At 47.3% G+C, this 24942-nt stretch overlaps 1 protein-coding gene across 2 annotated transcripts in view; it reads right to left on the bottom strand.

Annotated features, from left to right (window-relative positions):
* cntln (centlein, centrosomal protein) overlaps positions 1-24942 on the bottom strand; it is a 155972-nt gene that overhangs the window by 125310 nt on the left and 5720 nt on the right. For both annotated transcript variants that reach the window (XM_064926566.1, XM_064926565.1), the window contains exons 4-10: positions 24342-24426; positions 20477-20611; positions 19326-19484; positions 16360-16493; positions 15277-15439; positions 11502-11735; positions 2481-2630 (exon numbers count right to left, since the gene is read on the bottom strand). In XM_064926566.1, the coding sequence (XP_064782638.1) occupies positions 2481-2630; positions 11502-11735; positions 15277-15439; positions 16360-16493; positions 19326-19484; positions 20477-20611; positions 24342-24426 (1060 nt within the window). The remainder of the gene's footprint in view (positions 1-2480; positions 2631-11501; positions 11736-15276; positions 15440-16359; positions 16494-19325; positions 19485-20476; positions 20612-24341; positions 24427-24942) is intronic.

The following is a 24942-nucleotide window of genomic DNA, read 5'->3' on the forward strand; positions in this document are numbered from 1 at the left end:
GTACGGGGTATAGAGTGTGTGTGTAGGGGGGTATAGAGTGTGTGTAGGGGGGTATAGAGTGTGTGTAGGGGGTATAGAGTGTGTGTAGGGGGGTATAGAGTGTGTGTGTAGGGGCTATGTGTGGAATGCGTATCTGATCAAGCGCTAATCATAAGAGGTTTGAATTATCTTTCAGGTGTTATCAAACCATATACCCTTCATCAAAACCCAAATAAAGCTGGAGACAGAAATTCCACCTGGACTGAAATGTAAGTATGATAATATTCATGTTTGTGGGGTCAGCTGGAGAACACCCATTTGCATCACGTTTAAAAGTCACACAACACAGAGTGAACAGACAGTGAAGGACTGGACAGAGGGACACACAGTGATCGATGAAAGGCTATGGGTGCAGATGCTCCTCTCTTCCAGTTGGACAGCCCGTCTGCCGTCTGTCCTGCAACAGGTCCAGATGAAGATGTGTGTGTGTGTGGGTGTGTACTATGAAACGACTTGTTATGGAGGAACACGCCGTTATCTCCTTAATGCTGGGCCAGCCACAACTCGTGCCCGAGCCATCGAGACACACACACACAGCCTGAGGACAAAACAAAAAAGGCGAAGGCGTAAGGAAGATGAAGATGTGCCCTCATCTCGTCTCGACAGCTGGCTAGGGGCCACGACCTGCCTGTGCCATGCACCCCGTAATGGCTCCACAAACAGATAGAGAGAGAGAAAGAGAGAGAAAGTAGAGAGAAAGAGAAAGATGCGTTACCAGAAGGAGAGAGTGCGAGAAATAAAAGTATGTTATTTCCTGAACGGTTGATGACCCCAGCTCCACGTTGGAGAGGCACTCCATAGACCCCCTCCTCACCCCTCCCTCCACTCTCTCCATCTCCCTGTGAGTGGAGAGAGAGACTGGTGGGGTCACACTGTCATCAATGGAGTTCTTTATGATGGCAGCACCGTGTCATGTGTGTAGCAGCGCCAGCCAGGGCTCTCAAAGCACGACTTGTTCAGGACCCGGGTGATGTGAATGGGATATATTGTAAGCCACACACAAACACGCGCCCCCACACACACCCACAGCTATATGGGCCATTCAAAGACCCACTCGGTGCTTTTCAGGATGCAAAAAAAAGCAACAGGTACTAAAAGGTTTTAAAAGGGACATTAAGAGACATTAAGAGGAGCAGGGAAGAACCAGGAGAGAGTGTTGTACATAAACTAACACACAAGACATGCTGAAGTACAGCCCCTATAATGGTTTGACTGATATGGACTGGAGGCTGGAGGGAAAGTGACCACAACAAAAAAACAGTGTGATGTGGGCAGAGCGGCTGAAGGTTGTGTGTGAACGCTGGCCAGCGCGTGAGTGTATGTGTGTGGTGTGTGTGTGTGTCAGGGTCAGTATTTCCTCTAGCGTCAGATCAGATAAGGTACTAGGGCCAGGCCCCTGTCCAGGTGGAGTGGAGAAGAGAGGGCCGGACTAATGGAATGTCTGTGTCATCTCATAGCTGGGTGTTAACACCACCCACCCAGGTGCCCAACGGGAGACTCCTCTGGCTAGAGGATAGAGACAGACTGGTACAGCTGGGCCCGTCGTGGTGCTGTATGCTGTATGACCCTCTCTCTAAAGAGATGTCAAGGATGTTTTGGCCTGTATTCATGTTAAAAAGCCGAAGTGGAAGCAAAAGTGACATGTATTTTTTTTGCTGCCTACAAAGTCCTTAACGATGTGTGTCTGTATGGCAGATTTGGAGTGTTATCTAAAAACATATTAGTCAAAATAGTGAGTGGTTGGAACTTGAACGATCGGAAGACTAATGTGGTAAATCAGCCTGTGCCTGAGCCCCAGGCATGCATGAAACCCACAGCACACGCCGGCCCGGGGAGGGGGGGTAGGACTACGCCGGCCCGGGGAGGGGGGGTAGGACTACGGCGGCCCGGGGAGGGGGGGTAGGACTACGGCTGCCCGGGGAGGGGGGGTAGGACTACGGCTGCCCGGGGAGGGGGGGTAGGACTACGCCGGCCCGGGGAGGGGGGGGACTACGGCGGCCCGGGGAGGGGGGGAGGACGCCGGCCTGGGGATGGATCAAATTAATCACATGATTCCCATGATACGCCGGCCCGGGGAGGGGGGTGGGGCCGGCCCGGGGCTGTAACTTGCCCGGGAGGGGGTCTACGCCCCCGGGGAGGGGGTAGGAGCCCGGGGAGGGGGGTAGGACTACGCCGGCCCCTACCGGACCCGGGGAGGGGGGGGTGAGTCTCTGAGGTGAGGGGGGGTAGGACTACGGCTGCCAGAGAATGGATCAAATTAATCACATGATTCCCATGATTCGCTGTAACTTGCCCTTGTCTCCCCAGTAGCCGTCTCCTACCGGACTGGGGTGAGTCTCTGAGGTGACTGGGGTAGTGTGTGTGTGTGTGTGTGTGTGTGTGTGTGTGTGTGTGTGTGTGTGTGTGTGTGTGTGTGTGTGTCTGCATAGTAGCTGACCCACCTGCCGTCTCCCAGCGTGTTGGCCCCTGGAGGGGCTGAGGGCCAGCGATGTGTCTGGGGGCCCTGGGGGCTCCTGTGGGACCGGGCTACAGGTTGAGGGTGGGGCCTCCTCTCCACTGATCTGATCTGGAGAGTCATACAGAGTCTGCTCCTGTAAAAGGCCAAGCACATCCACATGATCCACCGCACTAGACCCAGATATTCAGATAAGGTGACAAGAAAAACAGTATTTTACAATAGACTACGTAGGAGGACCCAGCAGCCTCTGGGAAATGACAAAGGTGAAAGTTGTATTTTGGGAACCAATTATTATTATTTATATCTAGATCAAATCAAATCAAATTTATTTATATGGCCCTTCGTACATCAGCTGATATCTCAAAGTGCTGTACAGAAACCCAGCCTAAAACCCCAAACAGCAAGCAATGCAGGTGTAGAAGCACATATAGATATATATTTTTAAATGGGATCCAATTAAAACATTCCAGCTTATAGGCCTTGATTTGAATTTGAGAGAAGAAGAAAAAGAATTGTGTGAAAAAAACATGAAAAGTTCAAACTAATCCTCAACTAAACCCTGATCTTAGACTTGAGCCTGACCTTGTACCTGTACCTAAAGCTTGAAGGTTGTGCAGTAAACATCCAGACGCATATAAGCTGGGAACTGGAAGCTCCAACGAGGAGGGGACAGCGGTCTGAACTCAACTCCAGGCGTGAGAGACGTTCCCTATCAAGGACCTATCTATTTATCACCACCTACCAGCCCAGTCAATTAACGCTCCCCAACACACCACGGCAACCTGCCACACCCCCCCCCACACACACACCACAGGACCACCGAAACAAAGCAGGGAGACAAGGGCGAACGGGAGTCTGTGAGCGTGTGCAGGAGGCTAGGAGGCCCCACGGCCGCCCAGAGAGGATGATGGATGGACAGACGCCACTGGCCAGATTGTCCCCTTAGTGTGATGGGAGAGGGAGGGGAGGAAGAGGGGGTTTCAGACTTATTATTGGGGTGAGAAGTGTGACATTGAGGAACATGTTCATAATATAGACATTTAGAGAAGCCCATCTATACAGGCGCTTGTTTATTCAATTGGTTTGTTCCGGTCCCTGTCCCTATTCTAATAACTAAATAATCATATGCTGCAGCCCCAACTACGTTGCCAGTACTTCTAGACGTGTACAAGGTAAGCTGTTACTGTAGCTACTGTAACATCAATACTTCCTGTTACCTAACAGGGTACTGTAATCCAGTTCTTTATGTGACCTCAAAGATAGCCTTATCTTGTCCCCACTTTTCTCCTCGTCATGTGTTTTACCTCATATGGCCAGTGTGTGTGTGTGTGTGTGTGTGTGTGTGTGTGTGTGTGTGTGGTGTGTGTGTGTGGAGATAAGGACAGTCCTCAGGGGGCAGTGGTTTATATGCAGAGCCTGCCTGGGCTTTCTTTGTCATACACAATTAATGATGAGGAACATGGTCTTAACATAACATACAGGTGGAACACACACACACACACACACACACACACACACACACACACACACACACACACAGCCTTAACATATGCAACCATACTGTGCGTTGCCATCTCTCCCCTCATCCTTGATGACCCTATATAAAAAGGTGAGCAGTAAATAATGCATTGAGCTAGCCAGAGAGTGCTACACCTACCACTTCCTTCTATACCTACCACTTCCTTCTATACCTACCACTTCCTTCTATACCTACCACTTCCTTCAATATCTACCACTTCCTTCTACACCTACCACTTCCTTCTATACCTACCACTTCCTTCTATACCTACCACTTCCTTCTATACCTACCACTTCCTTCTATACCTACCACTTCCTTCTATACCTACCACTTCCTTCAATACCTACCACTTCCTTCAATATCTACCACTCCCTTCTACACCTACCACTTCCTTCTATACCTACCACTTCCTTCTATACCAGGCGCTAACACACTAGAAGTCGACCGATTAATCGGAATGGCCGATTTCAAGTTTTCATAACAATCAGAAATTGGTATTTTTGGACACCACAAGTTAAGAACACATTCTTATTTTCAATGATGGCCTAGGAACGGTGGGTTAACTGCCTCATTCAGGGGCATATAATTGACGAGGTGCGTATCGTTGCTCCAAGGTGTACCTAACCATGAACATCAATGCCTTTCTTAAAATCAATACACAGAAGTATATATTTTTAAACCTGCATATTTAGCTAAAAGAAATCCAGGTTAGCAGGCAATATTAACCAGGTGAAATTGTGTCACTTCTCTTGCGTTCATTGCCCGCAGAGTCAGTGTATATGCAACAGTTTGGGCCGCCTAATTTGCCAGAATTTATGACATAACATTTATGACATAACATTGAAGGTTGTGCAATGTAACAGGAATATTTAGACTAATGGATGCCACCCCTTAGATAAAATACGGAACGGTTCCGTATTTCACTGAAAGAATAAACGTTTTGTTTTCGAGATGATAGTTTCCGGATTCGACCATATTAATGACCTACGACTCGTATTTCTGTGTGCTATTATGTTATAACTAAGTATATGATGTGATAGAGCAGTCTGACTGAGCGATGGTAGGCACCAGCAGGCTCGTAAGCATTCATTCAAACAGCACTTTCGTGCGTTTTGCCAGCAGCTCTTTGTTGTGCGTCAAGCATTGCGCTGTTTATGACTTCAAGCCTATCAACTCCCGAGATGAGGCTGGTGTAACCGATGTGAAATGGCTAGCTAGTTAGCGGGGGGCGCTAATAGCGTTTCAAACGTTACTCGCTCTAAGACTTGGAGTAGTTGTTCCCCTTGCTCTGCATGGGTAACGCTGCTTCGAGGGTGGCTGTTGTCGTTGTGTTCCTGGTTCGAGCCCAGATAGGAGCGAGGAGAGGGACGGAAGCTATACTGTTACACTGGCAATACTAAAGTGCCTATAAGAACATCCAATAGTCAAAGGTTAATGAAATACAAATGGTATAGAGGGAAATAGTCCTATAATTCCTATAATAACTACAACCTAAAACTTCTTACCTGGGAATATTGAAGACTCATGTTAAAAGGAACCACCAGCTTTCATATGTTCTCATGTTCTGAGCGAGGAACTTAAACGTTAGCTTTCTTACATGGCACATATTGCACTTTTACTTTCTCCAACACTTTGTTTTTGCATTATTTAAACCAAATTGAACATGTTTCATTATTTATTTGAGGCTAAATTGATTTTATTGACGTATTATATTAAGTTAAAATAAGTGTTCATTCAGTATTGTAGTAATTGTCATTATTACAAATACATTTTAAAAATCGTCCGATTAATCAGTATCGGCTTTTTTGGGTCCTCCAATAATCGGTATCGGCGTTGAAAAATCATAATCGGTCAACCTCTATAACACACATTCCATGATTGCGTATAAAAACTAGGGCTTTGGCACCTGTGTGTGTGTGTGTTTTCTAGGATCACAGGTAATGAAAGAAACAACACCAGCGCTGTCATCACCTCTCGATGTTTCCTGATCCCATCATCAGGAGTAGCAGCCTTGTTGCGAGTCGCTTGGCATCTGGGTGTGACCTTGTTAACTGTCGGGGTAATTCACTTTAACCAACGGGGAGAGGGGATGATAAATTATTAGCGGTGGAAGATTTTGTTCACATTTTATTAAATTGGCCTGTCAGAAGGGGTCGGCCAAATTATCTGGGGCCTCGTTTATTGGAGGCTGGCCATATTGCTACATCTGTTACAATTATTTATAATTTCTAGCTCAGTCGGATGGAGGGGAAAAAAAGAAGAAGAACAACCAACCAGAGTTTTTTCGGTCGGCATCGGCCACGTAAAGCAATTTACAAATTATCTGATGAGGGACTGTTTTAGTTCTTTCCTCCCTTGTTTTCTAAGCCAAAGCAGAAGAGAACGGGGAGGGATGAGAGGAGGGAGGGGAGGGATGAGTGGAGGGAGGGGAGGGATGAGAGGAGGGAGGGGAGGGGAGGGGAGGGGGAGAGAGGGGAAAAAAGAGAGAGAGAGAGGCTCGCTGTAATTACCGAACACGATTAGGTTCTTCTGGGAACTTATCTGGCGCTCGTGGCCCTGGTAAAATGCGGCGGGAACATATGGAGGAGGCTTGTGATTGTGCTCCCTGAAGCTCGTGACCCGTCTGCTGCTGAGCCCTTCAGCTGAATTTAAATGAGCAGTGCCATGGCTAATGTTCTACACATGCACCATTTATGCCACAAAACAAATCTGATCACTGTTAATTATGGAGCAGCTATAACCAGGGCAGGCCCTGCCTCACATCTGTGAAAACGCCGGGGTCTCTCTGCCTGTGTCTCCGATGCTGTTGGAGAGGTAGGCCAGGGGAACGCATGGACGGGACGGGGGTTTGTGGTGGAGTTAGGGGGTACTGGAGGGCGCATGGGGGTGTGTTTGTGTAACCCCCCAGTTCAGATGCAGTGGGCTGTGTTAGTCTGGATGGTGGTTCCTGAGTGGAAGTGGGTTGTGCTGGAGGACCTAATGGAAGGACAAGACAGGGGCAGTGTGTGTGTGTGTGTGTGTGTGTGTGTGTGTGTGTGTGTGTGTGTGTGTGTGTGTGTGTGTGTGTGTGTGTGTGTGTGTGTGTGTGTGTGTGTGTGTGTGTGTGTGTGTGTGTGTGTGTAGTGCTGCTGGGTCCTCCCACACAGTCTGTCTGACCTGTGTGCCTGCAGCACATGGCTGTGGTTGGTTAATGAGGAGAGCTGCAGTACACAGGGCTCCCTTCTAATGAGACCACTTGAGCTATTAAATCACAACACTGGAGTCCATGTTGAGTCCATGTCATTACTGTCTCAGGTCTAATATATGGGCTCTCATCTGCTGCCAGACAGAGAGCCCTGACTCTGGGTGGTTCACTTGGTGAGAGCGTGGCACCTGCAACGCCAGGGTCGTGGGTTCCATTCCCACGGGGGTTGCACACACTACAAATAAATTCATTATGACACAAAGTATGAAGTCGAAGTCATTAAATGATGGAAAAACATGGCCCTATTTAAAGAAGGTAGCTTTACCGTAGGTTGCAACAAAATGGCGTTTAGTCCACAACTAGCAAAAGTTTTCCTTTATTGCTCTGCCTTCCATTAGGCTCCACTTTCCACTTCATCATTTTTGGGGTGTTTTCATGTAAATCGATTCTGTTACGTTTCTAAATTCCAACCCGACATCACGGCTTCCACTTCCATCAATCTGCTTTTGTAGCATTACAATTTCATAGATCCTATCTGAGAACCAACTATTAATGCTTTCCCCTCTGAGCCTCTGTCCACCATCACTAACCATCTAAACATTAAAAAAACACACACATCTTCCATTCTTCACTAGGTCTATAACCCCACAGGATCCAGGGGTATGTCATGTATGATGATGATGATGAGGATGAGGATGCTGATCAAAAGAAGCACCTCTCCTCATCCAAACCTGACCCTGGCGGAGCAGAGCGGCGGGCGAGTGGGGAGTGATACTTGAATTATACATCTGACAGACAGCGCCTGATTCACTAACACTAAACAAGGATTAGATGGAGGCAGATGTTATAGGAAGAGCCATGGCTGTATAGCTGAGGGAAAGGAGGGAAGGATGCAGGCAAATAAAGTACCTTTTACTTAGAAGAAAATAGGAGAATAAGAAAGAGAGAAAAAAGTGTTGTTAACGCAGTGGGGGGGGGGCTGGATTTCAACGTTTCATTTAGCATTTCATTATGTTAGCGCCGGTCTATGTGTTGATGTGCTACAGTCACACGTACTAGGACCCTCCTGCTTCCCATCAGTGTGTCTCCCTTCAGTGACAACAAGTAGTGCACTATATGAGAATAGGGGGCCGAGTTCCAAGTTGACGAAAAGGACAATAGGTGTCTTCCTAAAATCCCCCTCTTCAACCTAGTCCCAACTTCATTGGACTGACTGAGAACCTCATCTTCACACCTCCTTCATTTCCAACGCTGATGAGGGGCTTCGCTAGTGAGCTCTGCTTTGAACGGCTGCCCACACAATTAAGAAGTCACTGTTCATTTAGATGGCTGTCCACAAAAGCCTGAGGTCTGCTATGTATTCTAATGTGGGTTCTACTAATCACTGTTTTACTATAGCCAGCCAGAGAAACAGTAGCTAGCTACCCTGTGTGCAATGTGGTGACAGTGTGAGCTGATTGGGCTACGGCTACAAAACTCTGCTGGTGGCCACTGATCACTTGTGGGGGTTTCCCCAGTCTCCTTGGTTGCGGTGGCAGCCGCCAATCTGGCAACCGCTCGATCCAACCTGGCAACCCATCATCCAGGCTGGTGTGTGGCTGAGCTGAGTCACCTGGGCTGCTGGGTTGTCAGACCACAGCCAGAACCTTCAGGCTGAATAGAAGTACAGGGCACAGGGCCATCTTCTAGACTCTATGGAGACCTGTCTCGGTCTGTCTGCAGTGTACTCGCTGACTCACATAAAGGCACAAAGGCATCCAACTATCTGGATGAATGGCTAGCAAGGAACTAGCAAGCTCGTTGTGAGAAACTCTCACAAGGATACAACTATGGTACAAGAGGAAGTTTTAGTAGGATCACTGGCCGTTCCTTCAAGACAAATGGAGATCAATCAAAAGGAGATGTAAAACTAGATTTCACCTACTTCCCAACTCCAAATCATTAACACAACTTTCACCTGAATTCTGCATTCCAGTACAAATGTGTAGATGAAGGTACCAGAGGTACTACAGTAGCTATAGAAAGTAGACAAGATTGAAGTCCAGATTGACATCGTCTGACTACTAGACAGACTGATTCCTATTCAGACTTGACCTGCTTCAGTCTAAGTCCCAGAGGCAGCATTGAGCATTGGCTGGAAAGCGTTAACTCCACTTCAGACATGGAGACAGAAGACAGACAGTAGTTCTCTAGCAGAGCATGGCAACATAACACACAATGGGTGTTTTTTTCACCTCCTGCACCCCCTTCCTCCTGCCTTCCTCTCCCTCCGAGAAAGTAGTGTTCAAAGCCGTCGCTCTTCCCTCTCTTTCCCCGTATTCAAATGAGTGTGGCGCTACGTCTCCCCCCGCCCGGCGCTCCCCCAGCGATCAGCACTTTGATCATCTCCAACAGGTAACTTCCAAACATTTCAAATTAAAATAAATCTCCGGCTCACAACCGGTGCATTAGAATTTAACAGGTGTTCGGCGAGAGGAAGTCGTTATGGAATTAGCTATTTACGCTGGAATACACACACGCCCTGTCAGTGCAATTATAGCCTGGGAAACGGAGAGGCCTCTCCCTCCTGGCTGGCTGGGATACCTTGGGACGATAATCTGATCTGTTCACTTTGATGTCAGTAGGTAAGGAAAGTTAAGAGACAAAGCAGCCCAGGCGCTGGCTACATGTGCTCTGGGTAAACACTATTTAATATTGATGCCACGCATCCGTTTTTATGCATAAAGATGCCCGAAAATTATGTGATCTGAGTTTCTTATGATGGAGGATGGATGGATGGATGGATGGATGGATGGATGGATGGATGGATGGATGGACGGATGCTTACTGGGGTGGAAGACTGAGAGACAGGGGTGCCTTGTATTGGCAGTGTCAGAAAGAACACACACACACAAAGACTTGTAACACACACGCGCAAAAACACTCAGTTATAAACATGCATGCACACACACCACACACCGGCCTGGAACGCGTCTCCTCTAGAACGTAGTATTAATTACTGGGGTAACACTGCATAGCTGGACTTAATTGCTCGCTAATTGATCCATTTATATTTCAGCATTCATTCGGCTGAATTAACAGGGTTAAGTGAGACAGAGGCAATTGTAACTCACTTAACATTTGCACTGATATCTTCTGACTTCCTGTCCGGGGCGATGCTATCTGGAGGATTACCACCCGTCAAATTAGACAAACACAATCAATTTGTAAAGCAGCGAATAGCAAACCGTTCTGCAAGGTGTAACACTGCTCAGATCAGCACCTGTATGTATAACATATCTCAAAGTAGGAGGGCTGGTCTAGGATCAGTTTTACCTTTATATTATAAATCAATAAGATTACATGGCCAGGGTGGACCTGATCCTAGATCAGCAATACGACAGCCTGATATTGTCTTGCTACTGTTGTGGATCTATGGACCGTGACTGACCATGTGTGGTCTAACCAATAGGGAGGATGACTGATAAACGCATCATTAAAAGATATTAAGCGCTACTTTGGTTGATGGAGCTGGACAGACAGGCAGACAGACAGCATCTTGTTACTCTCTACCCTCTGGGTGTGAGTTGAGAAAGGGGGAGAGCTGACACCATCACTACTCAACACCATTACCCATCTCCAATTAAACCTGGGCAGAGGGGAACGGCAAAATGGATGCTGCTTCTATGATTCTATCACCTGAAGAGAATTTTTAATTGAGTCGCAGTCTAGATAGAGAGACATTGGTGGGAGGAGAAAGAGAGAGAGAGAGAGAGAGAGAGCCCCAAGAGAGGAGAGAGATCAGAAATCTACATGAAAGACATTGACATTGGGCTTGAACAGAAATGGGAAGATCAGAAGATCAAGGGTGGGCTGGATATCAAGCCAAGCGCCTGATAAGCATCTCTCTGTCTCTAAAGACCACCCCCACAACGGGCTATGGTGGGCATATCACCACCCACACACTCCTGCCAGGCCGGACAATAATTACACACTGGTTGAGTGTCAGGGGGTCGGAGGTTAGACGTATGTCTATATCAAGGGTGGTGCAAGTGCTGGACCATTATAAACAACTTAGACGTGACATGGGTCAAAACAAACATTCATTATTTCATCAGGCAATACTTAAAGTGTGAAAGTGCATGCAGTGGCGTGCATAAACACACACACACACATCTGTCTGCAATGAAGAACTTCTGAGGTAGACAATATGGACACTCAGTTCACTGCCTCTGGCTGTACAGCACTCTCAATATAATCCCTGAGAAGTGTGACGCAAAATGTCTTCAACTTGCCTCGAGCTCAAACCTCTGACAGCTCACCTCAAAGTGTTTAGAGTTGGTCTGCCTGGCTGGGGGACCGGCTGGGGCCATGGTCTGTGGAAGCTGCTGCTGGTTGTGTGTCTGCTGTTGTTGTTGTTGCTGTAGCTGGCCTTGGAGCTGCACAATCTGCTGTTCCTTCTGGCCCAGCTGGGTTGTCAGGGCGACGTGACTCTGGCGGAGCCGGCCCTCGTTGGATTTGAGTGCCTGGTAACATATGCTCAGCTCGTTGTAGAGCTGTGGCCACAAGTAGAGGAGAGGGAGAGAAAAAAGAAACACTCATCACATTGGGTGCTGACGGGACAGTGAGTCGTGACAACGATCGTTCTCCTATTTCCATGGAGAAGACGAGTGGACAGATGCTATGATCATCTGGAAGGAGGGAGGGAGAGAGAGAAGGAAAAAGGGGGTGAAGGAGAAAGTGGGAGAGTAGTGGAAAGTGTAAAACCAACCCCCTGACTGGACAGATTTTTCATCCATGTTTGTCCCACCACCTCTCCACACAGAAACTCCTGTTACAGACAGGGCTTACAGTGAGTGGCTTGGCAACCATGAGATTGGCACAACGTTGAACTTCTGAAGAGAGAACATGTTTACTGCCTCACTATATTGCCACTGTAAAGACAACACATTGTCAGCTTGCCTTATGGTGATGTGGTTTTGGGGGGTTGGTGATGTGGTTTTGGGGGGTTGGTGATGTGGTTTTGGGGGGGTGGTGATGTGGTTTTGGGGGGTGGTGATGTGGTTTTGGGGGGGTGGTGATGTGGTTTTGGGGGGTGGTGATGTGGTATTGGTGGGGTGGTGATGTGGTTTTGGGGGGTGGTGATGTAGTTTTGGAGTGGTGGTGGTGATGTGGTTTTTAGTGATTTCATGGTGATTTTACTGATAGGAGCTGGTGTCTCGGTTGTGGTCATGTTTGTTAGAGTGTTAGGGGGACTGGTTGAGTGTGATGTCGTGTTGTTGTGTATGGTTGAGTGTGATGTCGTGTGGTAGTGTATGGTTGAGTGTGATGTCGTGTGGTAGTGTATGGTTGAGTGTGATGTCGTGTGGTAGTGTATGGTTGAGTGTGATGTCGTGTGGTAGTGTATGGTTGAGTGTGATGTCGTGTGGTGGTGTATGGTTGAGTGTGATGTGGTGTGGTGGTGTATGGTTGAGTGTGATGTCGTGTGGTGGTGTATGGTGTGGTAGTGAATGGTTGAGTGTGATGTCGTGTGGTGGTGTATGGTTGAGTGTGATGTCGTGTGGTGGTGTATGGTTGAGTGTGATGTCGTGTGGTAGTGTATGGTTGAGTGTGATGTCGTGTGGTGGTGTATGGTTGAGTGTGATGTCGTGGTGTGGTGAGTGTGATGGTTGATGGTGATGTGATGTCGTGTGGTGGTGTATGGTTGAGTGTGATGTCGTGTGGTGTGTGTAATGTGATGTCGTGTGGTGGTGTTTGTGAGTGTGATGTCGTGGTGTGTATTATAAAATGTGGTGGTGTATGGTTGAGTGTGATGTCGTGTGGTGGTGTATGGTTGAGTGTGATGTCGTGTGGTGGTGTTTGGTTGAGTGTGATGTCGTGTGGTGGTGTTTGGTTGAGTGTGTGTGGTGGTGTCGTGTGGTAGTGTATGGTGGAGTGTGATGTCGTGTGGTGGTGTATGGTTGACTGTGATGTCGTGTGGTGGTGTATGGTTAGTGTGATGTTGTGTGGTGTGTTGTGATGTTGTGTGGTGTGTATATGAGTGTGATGTGTGGTGGTGTATGGTGAGTGTGATGTCGTGTGGTGGTGTATGGTAGAGTGTGATGTACGTGTGGTGGTGTATGGGTGGAGGGTGATGTACTGTGTGTGGTAGTATGGTGGAGTGTGATGTCGTGTGGTGGTGTATGGTTGACTGTGATGTCGTGTGGTGGTGTATGGTTGAATGTGATGTCGTGTGGTGGTGTTTGGTTGAGTGTGATGTTGTGTGTTGGATGTGATGTCGTGTGGTAGTGTATGGTGGAGTGTGATGTCGTGTGGTGGTGTATGGTGGACTGTGATGTCGTGTGTGGTATGGTGTGATGTCGTGTGGTGTGGTTGAGTGTGATGTCTGTGTGGTGTATGAGTGTGATGTCGTGTGGTGGTGTATGGTGGAGTGTGATGTCGTGTGGTGGTGTATGGTTGAGTGTGATGTCGTGTGGTGGTGTGGTTAGTGTGATGTGTGTGTTAGAACTGTGTGTTAGTGATGTGTGTTGGTACTGTGTGTTAGTACTGTGTGTTAGTACTGTGTGTATGGGTACTGTGTGTTAGTACTGTGTGTTAGTACTGTGTGCTATGGGTAGAGTGTGTTAGTACTGTGTGTTAGTACTGTGTGCTATGGTAGTGTGTGTTAGTACTGTGTGTTAGAACTGTGTGTTAGTACTTTGTGTTAGTACTGTGTGCTATGGGTAGAGTGTATTAGTACTGTGTGCTATGGGTAGAGTGTGTTGGTAGTGTGTTAGTACTGTGTGCTATGGGTAGTGTGTGTTAGCACTGTGTGTTAGTACTGTGTGTTAGTACTGTGTGTTAGTACTGTGTGTAGTACTGTGTGTTAGTACTGTGTGCTATGGGTAGTGTGTGTTAGTACTGTGTGTTAGTACTGTGTGTTAGTACTGTGTGCTATGAGTAGAGTGTGTTGGTAATGTGTTAGTACTGTGTGTAGTACTGTGCTATGGGTAGTGTGTTAGTACTGTGTTAGTACTGTGTTAGTACTGTGTGCTATGGGTAGTGTGTGTTAGTATTGTGTGCTATGAGTAGTGTGTTGGTAGTGTGTTAGTACTGTGTGTAGTACTGTGCTATGGGTAGAGTGTGTTAGTACTGTGTGCTATGGGTACTGTGTGTTAGTACTGTGTGCTATGGGTACTGTGTGTTAGTACTGTGTGCTATGGGTACTGTGTGTTAGTACTGTGTGCTATGGGTAGAGTGTGTTAGTACTGTGTGTTAGTACTGTGTGTTATGGGTAGAGTGTGTTAGTACTGTGTGCTATGGGTAGAGTGTGTTAGTACTGTGTGTTAGTACTGTGTGGGTAGTGTGTGTTAGTACTGTGTGTTAGTACTGTGTGCTATGGGTAGAGTGTGTTAGTACTGTGTGTTAGTACTGTGTGTAGTACTGTGTGTTAGTACTGTGTGCTATGGGTAGAGTGTATTAGTACTGTGTGCTATGGGTAGTGTGTGTTGGTAGTGTGTTAGTACTGTGTGTTAGTACTGTGTGCTATGGGTAGAGTGTGTTAGTACTGTGTGTTAGTACTGTGTGTTAGTACAGGTGGTGTCTGTGTTAGCCTCTTACTGGTTGTGACTCTGGGTATTGTAGTGTAAATGAATAGAGTGGTAATATGTGTATAGTTAGTTACTTGTGATAAGAGGTGGTGTCTGCAGTGTGAGCCTCTTCCTGGTTACAGAGGACTCTGGGTATTGTAGTGTAAATGAATAGAGTAGTAATATGTGTATAGTTAGTTACCTTCTGATAGGAGGTGGTGTCTGCAGTGTGAGCCTCTTCCTGGTTACAGAGGACTCTGGGTATTGTAGTGTAAATGAATAGAGTGGTAATATGTAGTATAGTTAGTTACCTTCTGATAAGAGGTGGTGTCTGCAGTGTGAGCCTCTTCCTGGTTACAGAGGACTCTGGGTATTGTAGTGTAAATGAATAGAGTAGTAATATGTAGTATAGTTAGTTACCTTCTGATAGGAGGTGGTGTCTGCAGTGTGAGCCTCTTCCTGGTTACAGAGGACTCTGGGTATTGTAGTGTAAATGAATAGAGTGGTAATATGTAGTATAGTTAGTTACCTTCTGATAAGAGGTGGTGTCTGCAGTATGAGCCTCTTCCTGGTTGCGTAAGACTCTCTGTGTGTCCAGGTTGAGTCCCTCTAGCTGCTGGATGAGCTGGGCCTGCTCTGCAGCATGTTCACTACTCTGTCTGTACAGGGCCTGCACCTCCTGCAGCTCACGCCTGCGTACAAACACACACACAACACAACATCAAATACCTACTATACAAACAGATTCAAAATATAAAGAATTAGTGGCATAATGACACAAGACGTTACTAAAGTACAATGACATCTTCAATCACTTCTAACACACATGTGACTGGATGTGACTGGCTGACATCTCTCAGTGACACCACGTTAAGACACAGAGTAGTTAAAAAAGGTGAGATTACCCACAAAGGCTCCTGGGTTTTCACCGTTTTATCATATTGACTAAAGCTTAGCCAAAGCCTGCACCATTTCCCCTCCTCTCTCCCTGACTCTGCCTCTACAAAGCTCTCCAAAGCACATCTGGTATGCAGGGCTTATCAACTGGTTCTAGACGAGGATGTGCGTGTCGCCTCAGAGCCTCGGGGTGGAGAGACGGCTAGAGCCTCTCGCACACACTGAGCAGTTAGGCGCACACACTCACACACACACACACACACACACACACACACACACACACACACACACACACACACACACACACACACACACACACACACACACACACACACACACACACACACACACACACACACACACTCTAAACGGGTTTAACTGAGACTGTAGTGGATAATGAAAGCCACATAAAAGTAAATCTAATTTAGCAAGATTATAAATTGATATTGGACATATTTTAATTGAGGGTCATTTCACTGTACAATTTATACTTACAAGGTATACAAAAACAACATGACAGACCAATTTGAATGCATGAATAATATTGCCTGTGACATTTACGTCATTGTGCATTGTATCCATGACGATGCCAAATCACAGACATCATGGCACGTCACACAGCAGTTTACATTTATTTTTAATGCAAGGTGTCCAAGAGTGACCTGAAAGGCGTCTGTCACATACAATGTCTTTTTATAAGGTTTTATTATCTGACCCGAGTTGGGTGACGTGTTGGTCCCTCTGTGCCACCTCCTTCTGCGTGGAGGAGAGGAGGTCTGCCAGGCTGCTGCACTGGCCCTGAAGGTCTGCCACCTGCCGCTGGGCATCGCTCAGATCACCCTCCATCTCCTGCCATGGTGGAGGACAAGAAGAGGACTATCAGTCAATCAATCAACTAATCAAATGTACTTGTGTCTGTTTACAGCAACAGTCGTCACAAAAACATGCTGTAAAGTCCACAGACCACAGGTGTCAAACTCATTCCACTAAGAGTTGAGTGTCTGTGGGTTTTCGCTCCTCCATTGTACTTGATTGATGAATGAAGGTCACTGATTAGTAAGGAACTTCCCCTCACCTGGTTGTCTAGGTCTTCACTGAAAGGAAAAACCTAAAACCAGCAGACACTAGGCCCTCCAGGGAATTGGTTTTACACCCCTGGTCTAGAGGAAGCTGCACGACTCTGTTTTGTGTTTGTTCAACAAATGACGGTGACCGTTTGTATTCCTCAGTGGATTTGGTAAAGGCTTGGTGTTCCTGTTCCTAAATGAGCTTCAGAACGGCGTAGATGTGCTAATACAAAAGTCCAGGTGAAAACAGCGGCCAGAGGCCAGGACACAGTGTATGACCCGTCTCTACCCTGACGGAGTCCCTCTACGACGTTACGTGTTGATGTTGCGTTGCTGGACTCCACTAATGGCCAAACAACTCTTACCATTAAGAGCCAGAGAGATAAGAGGTCTGAGAGTGTCTGAGCACTGAGGGTCATCTTAAAACTTCACAAGAGCCTCTCTCCTTTTAACGAGAGGCTACAATTACAGCGGGGCAGACCCGGCCGCCTGGCATCAAACACACAGGGGGCATCGGGACAAGTCTGACTGTAATTAAAAACAGCTTCAATCACCGACGCCGGTGAAATTAATGGCCGCAATTTAATGGCAGCAAATTAGCCACCGTGAAAGATGGCGCTAAGGATGTAGCGATAACACTACTAGTACATAAACAAAATCAGTGCATAGTTGTGACTTCTTGTAACTTTTTCATGTTCCAATCTTGAACAGACTTATCGTTCTAAATTGGTGTGGAATCCTTGTGCATTCCATGTGTTCCATCCATCTCTCAGAGTTGCATGATATTAAAGCCTGGTCAGGAGCAGAGCCAGGTGAGTGTCTGTCTGTCTGTGTCTGGTGATGTGATTGATGTGCGTAGTGGAGTTGTTACTAGGGACTGACCCTGTCATAATTACACCCTGGCCCTGACTTATTCAAAGCCCTCTCTTTCTCTCTTCTCCTCCTTCCCTCCCTCTCTGCCTGTCTCTCTCTATCTCTCTCTCTGTCTGCCTATCACTCTCTCTGTCTGCCTCTCTCTCTCTGCCTGCATGCCTGTCTCTCTCTATGTCTGCCTCTCTCTCTGTCTGCCTCTCTCTCTCTCTCTCTGCCTGCCTGTCTCTCTCTCTGCCTGCCTGTCTCTCTCTCTGCCTGCCTGTATCTCTCTCTCTCTGTCTACCTGTCTCTCTCTGTCTGCCTCTCTCTCTCTGTCTGCCTCTCTCTCTCTCTCTGTCTGCATGCCTGTCTCTCTCTCTGTCTGTCTACCTGTCTCTCTCTGTCTGCCTGCCTGTCTCTCTCTCTGTCTACCTGTCTCTCTCTCTGTCTGTCTACCTGTCTCTCTCTCTGTCTACCTGTCTCTCTCTGTCTACCTGTCTCTCTCTGTCTGCCTGCCTGCCTGTCTCTCTCTGTCTGTCTACCTGTCTCTCTCTCTCTGCCTGCCTGTCTCTCTCGCTCTGCCTGTCTCTCTCTCTGTCTACCTGTCTCTCTCTCTCTGTCTGCCTCTCTCTCTGTCTCTCTGCCTGTCTCTCTCTCCCTGTCTGCATGCCTGTCTCTCTCTCTCTGTCTGTCTACCTGTCTCTCTCTCTCTGCCTGTCTCTCTCTGCCTGTCTACCTGTCTCTCTCTCTGTCTGCCTCTCTCTCTCTGGCTGCTTCTCTCTCTCTGTGTCTGTCTGCCTGTCTCTCTCTGTCTGTCTACCTCTCTCTCTCTCTCTGTCTGCCTGTCTCTCTCTCTCTCTGTCTTCCCGTCTCTCTCTCTGTCTTCCTGTCTCTCTCTCTGTCTGCCTGTCTCTCTTTCTGTCTGTCTGTCGCTCATGCACTTGACTGGATGAGCGCTGATGAGAAATGACTGTTGGCTCGTACTGAGAAGAGTTGTGCTATGTGCGTCAGCGGAGTGTGTCTGTCTGTGAGTGCGTGTTCGAGCCTCTGTGCTGTGTGCGTCCACAGAGCCCCCCCCAAACTCTACTATTGATGGGCAGTTGTGTTCTGTTCCAAGAGGAGAGTGAGAAGGATAGTGGTGGTATTGGCGGTCTCCTGTGGGTTGACACTGATTGGTTGTCTGACTGTTTGAACAACATGTGTCCAACGTGCTGCTGTGGTGATTCTTTTGTTGCGAGGCGGATTAGAGTGAGAGAGTAAAGTTGATACATAATAATGACGAGGGGGAGAGATGCATATCACTGATTCTGCTAATAAGCTACATGAATAAGGAGAGGACTAAAACACTACAGTCGTCCAGTGATCACATCGGGGGACTTGGCCGGGGCTCGGCTTCTTCTTTTCCTCACCAGACGAGACTTGGGTCCAAAATGTTAAAAGTAATTATTTCTCCCACCCTCGGAACAGGGCCATCAATATTTAAAATGTGTGCTTTGAGAGAGGAATTATTTGACATTCATATATTGAGGAGGGAGAAATAAGGAGGTTCAAGGTGTGTAGAAGAAACGGAACCCTTCCTCTGTGTGTGTGTGTGTGTGTGTGTGTGTGTGTGTGTGTGTGTGTGTGTGTGTGTGTGTGTGTGTGTGTGTGTGTGTGTGTGTGTGTGTGTGTGTGTGTGTGTGTGTGTGTACATATATATCCACATATCTCATGTGGTTGGTCCCCAGTTCCCCCCTCCACATGGCATCTCTCTGTGTGTTACCTTGACTTTGGCATCCGCGGAGTCTCTCTCCTCTCCGTGTCTCCTCTCCTGCCTCTGTGCCTGCTCCAGGTCGCCTCGCAGGGCAGAGCAACAGGACTTTAATGCCTCCTTCTCCTCCTCCAGGGCCTCTTCTCTCCTCCCCCTCTCCTCCTTCACATCCTGAACGAAGAAGAGGGGGGGCAGGAGTCACAGGGCCAGATAAACAACACCGACGGATGAAGAGAGGGAGAGAAGGAGAGAGGGGGAAAGAGAGAGGAGAAAAAAAGTAGCATGGGGTTTTGAGGAGGATGAGATGGGATGAATATGTAGAATGTAAAGCCAGTGCTATTCTGTGCTTGGTTGGGGCCTCCGCTGCTCAGCTCCACTGTGGCCCCCCCATGCGGCTCTCACGCATGCCTGATTGACAAGGTCACCTGTGCTGTGAGGCTGTGAGGGCCGGGGCTAACTGTGAGGCAGGTAACAGGGGCCACGCAGATTCTCCCTTTAATGACAGGCCTCCTAATGAGAACACACTTCACTACAACATCCATTACATCTGATTCCAGCCTCCTTTGATGGTTCCCCCGCTCTCGGAGTTGGATTTTATGTTTTATTTTATCAGCGAGACCCCGCAATGCAAAGACGCATCCGCGGACCTCGAGATCACTCCTTTATTAATGAATCATAGCCAGGGTCCCATCAGGGCCGTAATTAGGGATAAGCCACATCATCACACGAACGTCTTACTTTCACTCCCTCCATGGTCGATCATTAAGTATTTATCTATAGGCAAGCTATCTACTTCTCTCTCCCTCGCTATCTCTGGCTTTTTGGCATTCTCCGAAAAAACCCTCAGTTTGGAGACATGTCAGAGAGAGAGAGCGAAAGAGAGAGAGAGAGAGAGAGAGAGAGAGAGAGAGAGAGAGAGAGAGAGAGAGAGAGAGATCTGGCCCGCTCCAGAGCGAGGAAAAACACATAGACCGTGTTTCTTTTCCTCCTCCTGCCTCTCTAAGTGATTTTGAGGCCTCAGGCTACAGTATAGCCCTGGGGGAAATGTCCTGTTTGGTGTCACAGTGAAGACTAGTGGTTGCCTACAAGGAGCCAGAGCGCAGAGGCTTCAAAGCTCAAAGCGGAGGCAGGCAGGCGGGTGCCACTGGAAATTTGTTCCAAACCTTAAGTTCTTGACTCTTATTCCCCAGCTTGCGGCGCAGAGCTGCCAGCTCCTTCTTCACTAGGCCTCTGTCCTCGTCCACAGCCATCTTCCTCTGGACCAGGTTGGTGATCTCCTGCTGCTGCCCTGTCACTCTCTGTTTCAGCCAACGGAGGGAGTGGGGGAGAGAGAGAGAGGGGATTATAGATGGAAAGAGAGAAAAAGAGAGAGATAGAGAGAGAGATGAGGAAAGAGAGAGAGACGACGTTAGTCAACAACAGCAATCTTTGGCAACGGGAGGGAATAAACTATTTATGGATTTTGGAAGGAAGTAGGCTTTACAGTAACTACAGGGGTCCCATTTTGGATCAATCAGAGGCTCCTATTGACAGAGAGGGTGACATTTAGTATGAGCTCCTGTTATCAAATGGCCACTAGCGAGGAAGACACAGTTGGATCTCATGCGAGGTCTAATCTACTCCACATCTAACCACTCTATCCTAGTCATCTTCTGTGTCAGTTGGGTTCAGATCTGGCAGATACTGACAAGGCCTGTGACCGGGCCAGAACCTTCCTTCTAGCCCCTGATCTCACAACAGGTGCTGAAGGAGACCCTTCACAAGCCCTCGCTTTCATAATGCTGGCCTCAGTAAACCTCCGTACACATGAGCCAACTCATGTACTGTAGGCCTCACACTACTGTATGTGCTAACCTCACCACTTACAATGTTACACAATGAGCCAATTATATAGAATAAGAGCACTCTAATACTGTCTAATAGGTGTAGGCCTGCATAGAATAATGAACTACTGCTCTGTACATTTACAATACAGTTAGCATGATAGCCTAATCAAAACGATGCTCCTCATCTTTACTAACAAACTAGAACAAAGGAATCAAAACGATGAAAAATGGTTCCATAATTTTAATGATCCATCTTTTTTTCTGTTCCTGCCGCCTAGTCTTCTGGCAGGTCTATAGCTGGGCGACTGTAGGAGGAGAGAGAGGAGGCTGCCCTTTTAACACTGCATCAGCTGGGCTCTGGCATGGCAGTAATCCACTGCAGGCTGCGGGTAGCTCTAAAATAACACCATGCTCTGGGATGCAATTAATTGCCATGTTGGGGGAATCGCTCAAATCTTTTCCAAGATGGTGGATTTACTAGACACCTTCATCTCCTCGTTCGCCATGCAAAAACGGGCTTTAATAGAGATTTATACGGGCGAAGTAGAAATAAATTCAAACGTTGATAATGAGGTGGGCGAGAACAATTTCAACTCCAGTAGTGTTCGATTGGTAAGAAAAAGGTTTAGGGGAAGTTAAGAGGTCGAGGACAGAGAGATTAGCATTAAAAATTCCCAGTGCAGTTAAAAATGAAAGCTAATTATGTTACAAAAATGGAAGGGAGTGGAGACGAAAGAGAGCGGAGAAAGACAGAGGGAGAGAGAGAGAGAGGGGAGAGGTAAAGAGAGGAAAGGGGAGAGAGAGAGAGAGAGAGAGAGGGGGGAGGTAAAGAGAGGAAAGGGGAGAGAGAGAGAGGGGGGGAGGTAAAGAGAGGAAAGGGGAGAGAGAGAGAGAGAGAGAGAGGGGGAGAGGTAAAGAGAGGAAAGGGGAGAGAGAGAGAGAGGGGGGGGGGTAAAGAGAGGAAAGGGGAGAGAGAGAGAGAGAGAGAGGGGGAGAGGTAAAGAGAGGAAAGGGAGAGGTAAAGAGAGGAAAGGGGAGAGAGAGAGAGAGAGATAACCAGGAGGAAGGATTCCCAAACCTTCCACAACAAAGCCATCACCTACAGAGAGATGAACCTGGAGAAGAGAGAGAGCCCCAGACAGCAGCACAATTAGAGAGAAAACAAAAAGAGAGAAAGAGAGAGAGAGAGAGGAGGGAGAGGTAAACTGTGAGAAAAAAGGAAAGAGAGAGACAGGGGGAGAAGTAAAGAGAGGAAAGGGGAGAGAAGACAGGTGTGGCCCACAAAATGAGGTGGAAACTGAGCTGCACTTCCTAAGCCCAAGAGACATATTTCCCTCAAAGGGGAGACAGTGTGCCATCAGAGCAGCAAGATTTGTGGGGAGAAAAGGGTGAGGATTGACAAGAGATCTATGCTTATTTATTTTATCTTGTGGGGAGAGGTAAAGACATTTTCAAGAGGAAACTTCTGGGGAGAGTTAGAGAGTTTACCTTACTTGGGGGTAAAAGAGAGGAAAGGGAATTGAAGAAGAGAGAGAGAGAGAGAGAGAGAGAGAGAGAGGGGGGGGGTAAAGAGAGGAAAGGGGGGAGAGAGAGAGAGAGAGAGAGAGAGAGAGAGGGGAGGGGGGGGGGAGGAAAAGAGAGGAAAGGGGAGAGAGAGAGAGAGAGAGAGGGGGGGGAGGTAAAGAGAGGAAAGGGGAGAAAGAGAGAGGTAGAGAGAGAGAGAGAGAGGGGGGAGAGGTAAAGAGAGGAAAGGGGGAGAGAGAGAGAGAGAGAGGTAGCGAGAGGAGGAAAAAAGAAGAAAAGGAAAGACGATAGTGAAAGTTGGAGTGGAGACATTGAGAGGGATAGCGTGAGGTCCTGTGTGGACTCAGCAGACCATCACATCTCCAGAACAGTAAAGGGGGAAAAACCAATTAATCACCATTTGGGTTCCTTTGGCCCAAATCTGGACGAGATGATGAATGTCAGTGGTCTGTGTGACACTGCACACAATCCTGACTATTAATGAGCTTCGCAAATAGGCCAGAACTTCACCAACCAGAATTTCTACTGCTCTTATAAAGAACTTTGGGGTGGGGGTGGAGTGCTGCTACTTTCAAGGTATAGTTTAGAAGTGAAGGGGCATGGAAATTAACCAGTTATTACACTTATCTCCATGGTTACTTACTTAATAATACAATGTATTCGTAATATTCCAAACAGTTTGTTGTTTCTGCAGGCACACAAGATGATGTTGAGGAATATTATGCAGTGAGTGGGAACATACTGTCAGGCCTATTAAGACTTGAGCAGTGTCCAGTGGTCATCAAAGGTAGCCTGGTGGTTAAGACTTGGGCCAGGAACCGAAAGGTTGCTGGTTCAAATCCCTTGGTGAAAAATCTGCAGATGTGCCCTTGAGCAAGGCACTTAACCCCAAATATCCCTGTAAGTCGCTTTGGATGAGATCTGCTAAATGACAGAAAAAATGATGTAAAAATGTTGATGGCGCGGCAGAATGAATGAACCTGCCTGCGTCCTTCCTTCATTCTCCCTCACAGTGACAGGGTTTGACCGATAACATGTTTGAAATCTGTGCCAACACCCTTTTTCTCAGAACAAACAGAGCAGTGGTAAGAAAATAATGTGTAACCTCTATTGTGCTCCACAGCTCTGGCTAATTGTACATAGCTAAATCAGTGTTGAGATGAGTGAGGAGGGCGGGATAAACACACTGTTAAAGAGCTGCTGATGATAGCATTTAGCGCCCGTCTCTCTGGGAGCGGATGGGATGAAGTTAGCGTAGCATTAGCCAGCTGACAGAGAAGGTTGCTAATGTAATGACAGAAACTGACAGATGCTGCTGTTAAGGGACGGTGATTAAGGGTAAACTACAGTGCGTCGCCGTAATCATTATCTGTCCTAGCAGCCCATAGAACACACATACTGAGCCACTGTTATAGGTGGGCATAGAGTTAGCACTTGCGCTAGTGATAGGGCTTGCCTCAGACAAACCCAAGGCTCATGGGTCTTTTATATAACAGGACTGACTGACTGTAGGTTAGACTGGACTTGCACTCTCACTCAGACAGGCATTCTATTTCAATGCATCCCTTCATATCAAATGGAAGACAAATTCCTATGGGAGGTTTCTCTGTTCAGACATCAGGGTACGACGCAGACATGGTTCACTCACTATGCATTCCACATGTCATAACAACAATACCTGGTCCAGCTCCTGGATCTTGTAGTCTTTGGCCTGCAGGATCTCCAGCACCTTGCGGTCCTTGGCTTCAGCTTTCCATTTCTCTCTTGTTGGGGACGAAGAGAAACATAGAAATATAATGTTAATCTATGTCATTCTAGTTCTATGCAGAGTCACTCAATCTGTCATTCTATTTCTACGGAGAGAGAGAGCGGCAGAGCGGTGATGTGACTGCGAGGCCCAGAGCTGAAGCATCGTTAGCAGCTCGTCTCCAACGACTCTCTGGTCCTGCTAATGATGATGGGTTTCATTTGGAGGCATAAGGGTGATGTGGTGGTGACAGACCCACTGACAGGATCTAGCATATGGCAAACGACAGCAAACAAGCTCATCTGAGGGGAAATGATAGCTTCATTCGTATAATCAACGGGAAAACCCATTCAGTGCACAGGTTTACAGAGTATTGAATGTTATCAGAGAAGTGAATATGCCAAGTGCATGTAGTCTGTCACCCCTATAATAGCATATTATTTTACTGTCTAGTACATTAAATGACAGTTTCAAAACAAAACACAGAAACACTCAATATCAACAAATATCTGTGCAATAGGCACATAACTGA

The sequence above is a fragment of the Oncorhynchus masou genome, chromosome 20 (genome assembly GCF_036934945.1).
Source record: "Oncorhynchus masou masou isolate Uvic2021 chromosome 20, UVic_Omas_1.1, whole genome shotgun sequence".
In the NCBI taxonomy this organism is placed as follows: domain Eukaryota; kingdom Metazoa; phylum Chordata; class Actinopteri; order Salmoniformes; family Salmonidae; genus Oncorhynchus; species Oncorhynchus masou.